The sequence below is a fragment of the Siphateles boraxobius genome, unplaced genomic scaffold (genome assembly GCF_051911475.1).
Source record: "Siphateles boraxobius isolate OS27281-9 unplaced genomic scaffold, OSU_SipBor_1 48, whole genome shotgun sequence".
In the NCBI taxonomy this organism is placed as follows: Eukaryota; Metazoa; Chordata; class Actinopteri; order Cypriniformes; family Leuciscidae; genus Siphateles; species Siphateles boraxobius.
In genome coordinates, this window is record NW_027509119.1 from 6671377 (window position 1) to 6683389 (window position 12013).

At 39.9% G+C, this 12013-nt stretch overlaps 1 protein-coding gene across 3 annotated transcripts in view; it reads left to right on the forward strand.

The window, feature by feature from the left end:
* Positions 1-12013, forward strand: part of sbf2 (SET binding factor 2) — a 146559-nt gene that overhangs the window by 121290 nt on the left and 13256 nt on the right. Inside the window, exons 25-33 of one of the 3 annotated variants that reach the window (XM_077201808.1) lie at positions 38-165; positions 582-783; positions 2968-3164; positions 4117-4254; positions 6012-6095; positions 8744-8818; positions 9776-9951; positions 10690-10866; positions 11326-11427. In XM_077201808.1, the coding sequence (XP_077057923.1) occupies positions 38-165; positions 582-783; positions 2968-3164; positions 4117-4254; positions 6012-6095; positions 8744-8818; positions 9776-9951; positions 10690-10866; positions 11326-11427 (1279 nt within the window). The remainder of the gene's footprint in view (positions 1-37; positions 166-581; positions 784-2967; positions 3165-4116; positions 4255-6011; positions 6096-8743; positions 8819-9775; positions 9952-10689; positions 10867-11325; positions 11428-12013) is intronic. The other 2 variants (XM_077201809.1, XM_077201810.1) reach the window with 2 other exon arrangements.

The following is a 12013-nucleotide window of genomic DNA, read 5'->3' on the forward strand; positions in this document are numbered from 1 at the left end:
ATTTCACCCCATAAAATGAAAATCTTGTTTCTTGTAGCACCCTATCTAAGACCATTGTGAAAGGGGCTAAAAGGGCCGGCAAGATCACAATGGGCCGCCAATCCACACTTAAGAAAAACGAGAAGGGCAGTCGCATGACGTGGCATGAGGATGATGACATCTCCAGTGAGTATAGTTCACAAAGAATCATTTTGGTAACACTTTACAATATGGTCCCATTTGTTTGTTATATCAATCAACACCATGTGCTTACTATTGGGCTAAGGTTGGATTAGGGTTTGGTTGAGGTTTAGTTGCATGTAATTATGCATAATTTACTGCTATTACTATGGTAAGTAGATGTAACGTGTAACAAGGAAACTGTAAAATAAAGTGTTACCCAGCTCAGGTTCAATAAATAATATTAACAGATACAACTTTTTTTTTTTAAACATGTATTATTAAAAGTCTAAATAGACATGCTTTAGAAGTATAGTTAACTAGTATAGTTAACTAATGTGAACAAATGGAACCTAATTGTAAAGTGTTACCAAAATATGCCGTCAGTAGTCATGATCCTTCACTTGTTTGATGTGTTTCAGTCTCAGATGATGGAGAGCCGCCCTCCAGCAGCACGTTGAAGGCCTCAGATAAGTCCACTATGGAGCAGTTAGTGGAGCGAGCCTGTTTTCGTGACTACCAGAGGCTGGGCCTGGGTACCATTAGTGTTAGTTCCACACGGTCTAAAAGCGGAGAGCAGTTCCGTGTTACGGCAGTCAACAGGCTCTACTCATTATGTCGCAGGTAAGAAGCAACCCAACACCTAGACTTTGTTCGAAAACCTGTTGAGCAGCCATGCTGTCTACTGTCTACTGCCTACATAGACAGCAACTGCAGAAATAGTGAGACTCAACTGACATTCACAGTCTGAGTCGTAAACTTGCGAGATATAAACTATTTTTCTTTCCCTCAGAATTGCGTGATATAAACTCGCAACTGCTATTTATAAAATCAGAATTGCATGATATGAACTCGCAATTGCTTGTTTAAATAGTACAGGTGCTGGTCATATAATTAGAATATCATCAAAAAGTTTATTTATTTCAGAAATTCCATTCAAAAAGTGAAATTTGGATATTATATTCATTCATTACACACAGACTGATATATTTCAAATGCTTATTTCATTTAATTATGATGATTAAAAGTGACAACTAACGAAAATCCCAAATTCAGTATCTCCGAAAATTTGAATATTACCTAAGACCAATACAAAAAAAGGATTTTGGGAAATGTTGGCCAACTGAAAAGTATGAACATGAAAAGTATGAGCATGTACAGCGCTCAATACTTAGTTGGGGCTCCTTTTGCCTGAATTACTGCAGCAATGTGGCGTGGCATGGAGTCGATCAGTCTGTGGCACTGCTCAGGTGTTATGAGAGCCCGGGTTGCTCTGATAGTGGCCTTCAGCTCTTCTGCATTGTTGGGTCTGTCGTATCGCATCTTCCTCTTCACAATACACCATACATTTTCTATAGGGTTAAGGCCAGGTGAGTTGGCCAATTAAGAACAGGGATACCATGGTTCTTAAACCAGGTTCTGGTACCTTTGGCACTGTGTGCAGGTGCCAAGTCCTGTTGGAAAATGAAATCTGCATCTCCATAAAGTTGGTCAGCAGGAAGCATGAAGTGCTCTAAAACTTCCTGGTAGACGGCTGCGTTGACCTTGGACCTCAGAAAACACAGTGGACCAACACCAGCAGATGCCATGGCACCCCAAACCATCACTGACTCACTGATGTAAACAGACAACATCCCTCTCCTCTTTTCCTCCAGACTGTGGGACCTTGATTTCCAAAGGAAATGCAAAATTTACTTTCGTCAGAGAACATAACTTTGGACCACTCAGCAGCAGTCCAGTTCTTTTTGTTTTTAGCCCAGGCGAGACGCTTCTGACGCTGTGTCTTGTTCAAGAGTGGCTTGACACAAGGAATGCGACAGCTGAAACCCATGTCTTGCATACGTCTGTGCGTGGTGGTTCTTGAAGCACTGACTCCAGCTGCAGTCCACTCTTTGTGAATCTCCCCCACATTTTTGAATGGGTTTTGTTTCACAATCCTCTCCAGGGTGCGGTTCTCCCTATTGCTTGTACACTTTTTTCTACCACATCTTTTACTTCCCTTCGCCTCTCTATTAATGTGCTTGGACGCAGAGCTCTGTGAATAGCCAGCCTCTTTAAGCAATGACCTTTCGTGTCTTGCCCTCATTGTGCAAGATGTCAATGGTCGTCTTTTGGACAGCTGTCAAGTCAACAGTCTTTCCCATGATTGTGTAGCCTACAGAACTAGACTGAGAGACCATTTAAAGTCCTTTGCAGGTGTTTTGAGTGAATTAGCTGATTAGAGTGTGGCACCAGGTGTCTTCAATATCGAACCTTTTCACAAAATTCTAATTTTCTGAGATACTGATTTTGGGGTTTTCATTAGTTGTCAGTTATAATCATCAAAATTAAATATATCAGTCTGTGTGTAATGAATGAATATAATATCCAAATTTCCATTTTTTAATGGAATTACTGAAATAAATCAACGTTTTGATGATATTCTAAATATATGACCAGCACCTGTATATTTTGTAATACTGACTTTATAACTCACAATTGCAAGTTTATATCTTAAAATTAAAAAAAAAAACAGAATTTCGAGATAAAAATGTGCTATTATCTTTTAAATTGTTTTATTCTATGGCGGGAACAAGTTTCCATACAGATGTACATCACAATACGTAAGAAAGGATCTGTTGATACTTTCACTTCATTGTGACTTTAAACTGTTGTTTAAGTCTAGGTGGGTAGCTCACAAGGTTTTGGAACAGAGTGCACTATAAAAACAATGACAGAAATTGTTATAGCATTTCTTTTTTAGAAGGAGCAGTTTCTTAGCTATTACTGTTGAATCATGAGTTATTTTCTAAATGGTGTGGTTTGCAGTTACCCTGGTCTCCTGGTGGTGCCTCACACCGTGCAGGACAGCAGTCTCCATAAGGTCTCCCGTTGCTACCGGCACAACCGTCTGCCAGTTGTGTGTTGGAAACACACTCGCACCAAAGCGATTTTACTTCGTTCGGGAGGTTTTCATAGCAAGAGTGTTGTTGGGCTTTTCAAGTCTCAGAACCCTTCCTCGGCAGGTATGTTTGTGCTGTAAAATATGCAATTCACCAAGCAGTCTTCGGGAAGTTTTACAGTGAAACATAACTAGGGGTGTAAATATTTGCTCTGACTAAAACTAGATTATGATTTTGATGAAAGGTTATTCTCAGACCTAGCTCACTGCCTGTTCACTGACTGTCTAATGCATTCTGCACACAACACTGGAAAGTGATTCATTGTTCGGGCATGCACTAATCTTGATTTGATGACTTTATGCAACTTTGGTGACCATGAGAACACAGGGTTTTTGTTTACAAGGTACCAAATTGGTAAACAAGCACTTATGAGGATGAAATAATCACTGGATTGACAAAGGTAGCCATGTTTTTCACAGAAACTACCACAGCATTAGTTAAATATTTTCATGGCTGTCTATTATTTTTTAGAAAACCCACACCAAACAGAACATAAAGAAAACAAACTGTGGTGGGTCACTTTTTCAATGTCTGTTTCAGAGTCTTCCTGTCGTAGGTGGTTCTTGGCCAGAATAAGCTGCAATGTGGACCAGACCTTTGGCTTTTTAGTCCGGTGACCCTTTTTGTCCAAAGGCCCCCATTATCCATTGCAATATTCAAATGTCTTCATATTGGTCCCAAAAGATATTTCTGCTGTAATTATGCCAATGATGCTTGTTTTCAAAATGTTAACAGAAACTGGGATTGTTGATTAGATAAAAGTAAATACGACTTCTTTTGTGATTCTGAATGTTCTTCAAAACAAATAATAGGGGGAAAAGAAAATATGATTTCTGTTTACATTTTTTATTATAATGAAATAATTTTAAGTTATCTTGTGGTCCTCTTGGAAATTTTCTCTGGCCCCCTGGTTGAGAACCACTGATTTATTTATTTAGGTCTGGCTATGTGAGAATAATAAGAAGTTGTCAAGACAGAAACAACTGTTCTAATAATGCTCTCTTGCCTTTACCAGCTCCGGCTTCCTCCGAGACCTCCAGCAGTCTGGAACAGGAGAAATACCTGCAGGCCATCCTCAGCTCCATCCCCATCTACTTCAAACCACACGGCACCAACACCCTCACCAACCGTTCCCTCATCGGCTTGTCCCCAGGTACGCAAAGACATCAGGTGCATCCTCCACTTAACGCCTGATTCTTCAATTCCTTGTGTAGACTTGTTTTTTGCCCCTTTATGTGTTCTTCAAGGCTCTCTTATCTCCTCCTGGTTTCCTCTTGGTTGCACAAAATGTTATTTATGTTTTGGGCTGATCTCCAAAGGAACTGGAGCACAATTGTGTGGTTATATAAGGAGAGCAGGACATGACGAGGTCACCTCCCATCCATCTCTCTCCTTGCACTCAATGCTCTCCACAGCCGTATTGCAGATGGCTCAGACCACACAGATCCTGCCCCGTCAGCTATGCTCTGTCGACACCATTCATTTTTCATTTATCCCCACCTGCTGGGTAAAAGACAGCCTTCTCTCACCAGTAAATGGCTCATCTTAGTTCTGATGATAGTGCGGCATGGCGGCTGTAAGTCCTCTCAATTCAAAACAGACCTTCAGTCTTGATACTCAGAATGAGATTCAGAAGTGTAATGGAATTGGTTGCGACGAGACTGGACCCGAATCTGACTGAGCAGTGTTGTGTCTTCAAAACACTTATCACCTGTTTCACAGTCATGGCTTAAGCTAGTCCCAGATTAAATGCATGTTTTAACTGTTTTAACTGAAAGCAACTTGTACTGACATATCAATATGTCAGTGCCATTGTTTTGTCTCAAGATGAACACCAGTAATGTTTTTTACTAAGGCAAAAGTCACCAAGTTACATCAGCATCCATAAGCTAGACGGATCCGTACTAATCCACGTCTGTTATGGCCTGAAAAAGAGGGTTTTAAAGTTCAGTTGACATGTTTACTAACTACAACAACCAGCATCTACCAGTAACTAATTCCACTACAGTAACCAATGTCAATTTGTCAATTGATTCTGATGTCGGGCTGAGATTGATATTTTGTCTTAAGTCCTTGTTTTTAAATTCAGTGTCTTCCAAACATCTCATGCCAACATCATATTGACGTGAAACAATCTGCTAAATCTCATAATGTGAACATACACACAACACGAAATTATAACATCATTCGACATTGATAGTTCAATGCCACCAAACTCCAACAGCTTCTAAATGTCTCGGCAAACATTAAATCAACACCAAAAACCAACATCAATCAATTATAACATCATTGCACTTTGATATTTTGTTGGTTCTAAGTTTTGGTATTGAGTAACCACAATTCAACATCTCTCCAATGTTGGAGGGCTGACATCAAGCCAACATTTGATTTTGATTGTCAACCCGATTTTCATTTTCATCCAAAATTTTACATCCACCCAACATTGGAGTTCAACGTCTATTTGACGGTACAGTGACATCCAGTGACTGCTGGGATGTGTTTTTTTCCCAAACCTAGTGAGCTGCCTACTGTACCTAGAAAGCATTTAGGCATCATAGCCTTGTTCAAAACATAAATGCTTTTCCAACAGCAAGTCAAGAAAACAAACAAAATCCAGCAATCCCAGAATGCCTTGCATCATTGCTTTACCTAACATTCAAATGTTTTATATATTGCTATGCTGGTTAGATAATTGTGAATGATGGCGTGATAATTGAGTGACTTAACAGACCCATGAAGAGCATTTCAGCTCAATGTTTCAGTCCATTACTGAATGTTAGGATGCTATTCTATCTATGTTGGTATTTGACAGTTAGCAGCTCACTAGGGTGTGGAAAGGGATGTGATGTCTTGTTTGCTCATGTTTGCACGTGATGCATGGTGTGTGACTGTCTATCTGTATCTGTTTAGCAAGCGAAAGAAGGGCAACAAGAATAGCAAAGATGGCCCCTGTCCATTTGGACATTTCCTTCACCAATAGCTTCACCAGAGGAGGTGAGTTGGCCTCCATTCTTCATTTCCGTCGACTCCAAGGTGATATTTAGCGTGAAACAAATTCCCCATCCTTCATCTGATATCTTTAGTTGACTGTCTTCTGTCTTGATATCTCATTATCTGTGTTCTGTCACAGACCACAACTCTTCCCACACACATACACACAATCATGCTGCTTTGACTTTGGCACGCTCTTTTAATTTTTTGCGGTGATGGTTCTGCTGAACTTGCAGATATTTGTAACCGGCCACAATCCTCCAAAGTACAGAGAATTTCATAAAATCCAAAAAGCAAGCCATGCAGACACTTCCGCATCCAGAACGCCCATTGTGAATGATTGTTCAGTAGTATTCACCTCCCCAGTAAGGTCAATTTCTGCACAGAAAATGAAAATGATATTACAAGCATAAAGGTGGAAGGTCTTTGCTGTGATCATGTCTCGTGTTTTGTTGTACATCATGTGAAGGGTATTACATATATCCAATTTAGAGTGGTGGTTAGAAACACCTGTACAGATATTCACATCTTCTCCCATTACCAAACACTCACGTGTGCGTGTGCGTGTGCGTGTGTGTGTGTGTGTGTGTGTGTGTGTGTGTGTGTGTGTGTGTGTGTGTGTGTGTGTGTGTGTGTGTGTGTGTGTGTGTGTGTGTGTGTGTGGAAGAGAGAGGGAGAGAGAGAATTGTATGTTAAGGGATATTCAAAAATGAAAATTATGTCATTTATTCACACTCATTTCTTTCCAAACCCATGTGAAAGTCTGAAGAAAGAAAATCACAAGATTTTGGAACAACATGAGTATGGGTAAATGAGGACAGGAATATTCAGTTATGTCTTGTTTTGAACTTCATGTCTTAGTATAAATCATTTTATGTCAGGTCATGATGCGTTGAGTTCTTGGAAAAGAGCTCATGATTTTAATAGACTGTGTATAAGATGCAAGTCTAAGCTGATGGCTCAATGTTAACTCCATGATGTTTCTCGTCATATTTCTCAAAATCTGGGTTATAGATAGCAGCTGCTCTTGAAGACTCATTTTTTTGCTGTTATGCACTGAAATCAGATGGATCTCTGTCTCACCACAGCCAAATATATTCAAGCAGGTGCAAGCTAAGACATTTCCCATCATGTGTTTTTCACAGAAATGTGGAACTGATTTTTCACTTCCTCATTTCATCCTCATTGTTTTTATTATTAATGGTGAAAGCATTGACTGCTCGGATTCATTCAGCACCTTGTATGTAGCTAGTGCCACATTATCGATACCTCAAATATTGTGACTTCATGGGAAGACATGCACTTTAGAAACTGGAGGGTGGGTTCTTTTGACTTTCGCCAGTAAATAACCACTAAGAATAACCAATGAACCACATAATGCCTTGGCCACCCACAACCTTAGCATTCTAAACGCTAGTTTTGTATCAAAGAAATACAGTGCACTCGTATTACTATGAATGGGAGAAAGTGCAATGCGCAATATGGAGAAATAAGTCCCAGCCTGAAAAATGCAGTTTTTGTAATGATTCGTGCTTTTAGAAACAAAATTTATGAGACCGTTGTTGTCAGATTTCATGGTGATCTCAAATATGAAATTTAATCGTAAGCTTGGTGATTAGTTTACTTGCATGCATAGAGATGTTTAGAAGATGGTAGCCGAGTGAAATGACTTGTCTTTGTTTTGAATGGCCAAGTACCACTCACATTTTCTTCAGAAAATGTAAAAATCTAGTTTTCAATATATACATTTTCTATTTTTCCCTTTTTTTTCTTCTATTCTTCCTATATTCATCTCATTGATATAATTCCTGTCATTCATGTAAACCTTCAGCCATCTTATTGTCGTCATTGATGCCCTATCTTTGCATACTTCGCATGATTCTTCAGGTGATCTTAGATTGAGGTTGACCAATATTGTATTTTGCCAATAAGATCATTTTTATGGGGGCAAAAAGCAGATTTCCAATTTTCCAATTCCACATAGCTTTTATGAAATCCTGTGTGCAGTCTATAGTGAAACCAGAAATCGCAATAATATATATAAAAAAGATGAGTACTGTAACCAATAAAAGCGATTCATAAATCAGCGATTGCTCGCCATAAATGATTAGTGTCAGAGTTATGCTGGGTCCACACTACATGATTTTCAGTTGCCGACACTTTTTTAGAAATCGGCAACAAATGCCCAAAATTGGAGGCAAATTGGTGAGCGTTCACGTGATTGACAATCGCGTAGTGTGTATTATCAAAGATGCGATTTGAGAGAAGCGCCAATGCCGGTGTTTGGTTGTGAAATGTAGTTTGGAGACCAGACAGAGTTGTCGGTGATTCTTCCTTTTGAAATGTTGTGTAATGTGCACACAACAGCAACTTATTGATTCCCCAGACTGTCATGTAGTGTGAGAAGAACATCGATCCAACAACTTTGAGAATCATGTAGTGAGAATCATTAGCAGAGCAGTTCCATAAATTGGTCGACCTCAAATCTCAAACCAGCATTTCTCTCCTGTCGGTCTCATGAGCTGAGGTGCTAATGACTGTCCTGTCTGTCTTCAGAGAGGGGGATGGTTGCATGTGTGTGAATTTTGTCTTCTGTTTTTATTTCCTGTTCCCCTGTGCCACCACCAACTCCTGCACCCTTAATCTACCAGTACTCGGGTACAGGGATAAACTATTCACTCACTCAAACCAAAAAGCTTCAGCTAAGCGAAGAATTCACAATCAAGGTATAGTTTCTCTGTTTTACTCATTCTTACTTACTTAATCCATACTTAACTTACTATGCATGTGCTCTCTACCTCTATCCATACATCCATCATCCATAGTGTCTGAAATTGAAACCACATTGAGGTTAGGCTACCGATGACTTTTATGGTTTACAGAACTACAGAAGCAGGTGTAGTTGTTTGCTCTGGCAGGTCTGTAGTGAGGTTCACTGATATCTTAGTGCTTTAGCTGATGACAGGTCACTTGAGTCATCATCACTAAAATGCAGCAGCATTGACCCTGTTCACTAAGCCAGTTAACATTCATGACTCAGTCATTCGCAACTGAACTTTCCAGGACAAATTTTAGGAGAGAGGTCAGTAAACTATATGATGATGTGCTTCCAAAGGAACACGTTAGTGTATCTCTCTCTCTCTCTCTCTCTCTCTCTCTCTCTCACACACACACAGACACACACACACACACACACACACACACACACACACACACACACACACACACACACACACACACACACACACACACAGTGTTTTCAACATTGATAATATCAAGAATGATTAATAATAATTAATCACATTAATCTCCAGTAATAATTGATAATAATTAAGCAACAAACCAGCTAATTAGAGACTTCATTTTTGAAAAAAACTAAATCATAATTATTCCAAACTTTTGAAGTGTGTGTTTATGTATTGGGGTGCCAATATATTTACTGTGTATATATACACTTCAACTTCTACATATCTCCTGCCCCTTACATGTTTATTTAAGATTTTTCCTAATTTGATTATGGTTTTATGCTACCAATAAAAATATAGTACTCTCAGCTCCGTTTAACACATCAGAAGATTCCATTTTATTCTCGTTATTAGTTACGCTGGTTTGTTTTTATTACTTTTTTTTGTACTCCTGCCTAACCTGTGTTCATACATCTGTTGTACCCCTCTCTCTGAAAGGTGTGTGGGCTAGTTTGCGGTCTAGCAGCAGATTCATGCAGCACCCCGCTGTCGACGTGGGCGCGCGGTTGGCTAGCAAGGATCTGGCGCCCCCTACAGGCATTGAGACCCTCCAGACCCAACTCCTCAAGCATCAAGCCGCTCTCTACATCTTTGGTGAAAAGTCTCACTTGAGGGTAAAGGTGTTACACTTACTATCAATTCTTAGAGAGAAGAAGCTAAAAGGATTTGATGCTGACCTTGTGTGATGAACCGTAGTAATTTTACAAGAAAGTAGGCCAAAAGAAGCATTAATTTCTAAAATGATTTTTCATTTCTGTGTTGAAGTGTACTAGGTCATATCACCCTGCAATACTTTGAAAGTGTTCTCCCCAGTGCATAATAAATTTAAGACTAGATAAGGACCTCTTAATAGCTATTTATAAAAGCCCTGATTTATCGACACAATTTGTCTGTTTTGGTTGACATTATATCACATTTGGATGCCTGAAGGAACTTTGTGCTGCTTTTTAGCTTATCGATGATGTGTTCCTTTAACCTTCAATGTAAAAATGGAGATTAATATTTGGAATAAATCAGCAGAGAGGTTAACAGTTAAGTAAGCTCTAAGTTACTTGGCTGGTCCTGCTTATTACATAAACTGTCTGTTTTGAATTTTTGTAGATGCCTTCTGAAATGGAAATTTAATTTCATCCCTATTAGTAAAATAGTTGGTCTGCTCAAATTTATGGTCTTGGATAGAATATAATAGCTTTTTTGATACACAAATTTGTGACTTGCTGTAAATAAGCAAAACTTCTACACAACGTTCTACTCAGAGGCATAATCCAAATGTTTATTTTAATGCTATGATCCTTCCAGAAATTAAACAAAACAAAGTTAAAAATTCGAATCCAAATGCTTTTTCATGGCAGGGCTTAAAACTGGACTCAGCACTGAACTGTGAACTGGTGCCGGTTGAGTTTGCAGACACCAGACAGGTGAAAAGCTCCTTCAAGAAGCTTCTGAGGGCATGTGCACCCAGTTCCATGTCCTCAGACACAGAGGAATCGTTCCTTAAGGCTCTGGAGGAGAGCGAATGGATGCTGCAGGTTAGCATGACCTCTTTACACAAATTCTTTGTGTAGAACCCAGTTCTGTATTTAAACTACCCCTGCACCTTCACCTTATTGTGACTCAGAGTGGCCTATATCAGGCAAATCCACTGATAGCAATGTGAGAAAACCAGAGACACGTTGACCTGTGTGACTTTGACCCTGTCGGTAATTCCTTCTTCAAAACTAGACACCCCTGGGAAATATACAACACAAAGATGGGAAAATTGCATGATACAATTTAAGCAAAACAAAGTTGCTTACCACACTAAAAGCCATGCACTGACAAACCCCTTTGGCCTTACGTTCCACTGCGTCTCAGACACTAAAACAATATTATCTGTAAAGATCCTTGCCAAGACACTCCGAAAGCTTTTAGTCAGCACAATCACATTACAATAAATGTACAGGAATTGCTCAAAGTGTTGTTTTGTACTCTGTATGTGTGTTCAACAGCTACATAAGCTGCTGCAGCTGGCTCTGGTTGCGGTGGAGTTACTGGACAGTGGATCATCTGTACTAGTTAGTCTTGAGGATGGCTGGGACATCACCACTCAGGTGAGTATCATCTCACACGTGTTCTATAGCAGTGGGTCCCAAACTGGTTGGCCCATCCCCTAGGGGGGGCCCGGAGTTATAAAAAGGGGGTGTGGCAAGGCTAAAGCCCAAAGTATACTTCAGACGTCCGAGCACAGTGTCCACATGCAGCCTAATTTGAGTCCACGCAGATGGTGCACATATAACAGCGGATGTGCTAGTGACTTGAGTGCTTAAAAACAAAGTCCACTAGATATTGCGCACGCGCAGAATGCGTCTTTCGTCGTTCATTGCCAAAGAAATATACTTTGAAAGGCTCGGGAGACCGAGCAGAACGTGGAAAATGAAGTATACCCGGGCCTTAAAGGTGCAGTGTGTGATTTTTAGCGGCATCTAGTGGTGAGGTTACGAATTGCAACCAACAAAAGTTACGGTGGCCGACAGGAAATTCTTATTCGCTGAACTAAGCTTGCTTCCTTGCATGAACAGCAACATAGTAACGAAACGCGTTTGTCCGTTTAGGGCCACTGTAGAAACATGTCGGCGCATTCAATGTAAGGGGATCCGCAGTGTATGTACATAGAAACTGCTCATTCTAAGGTAATAC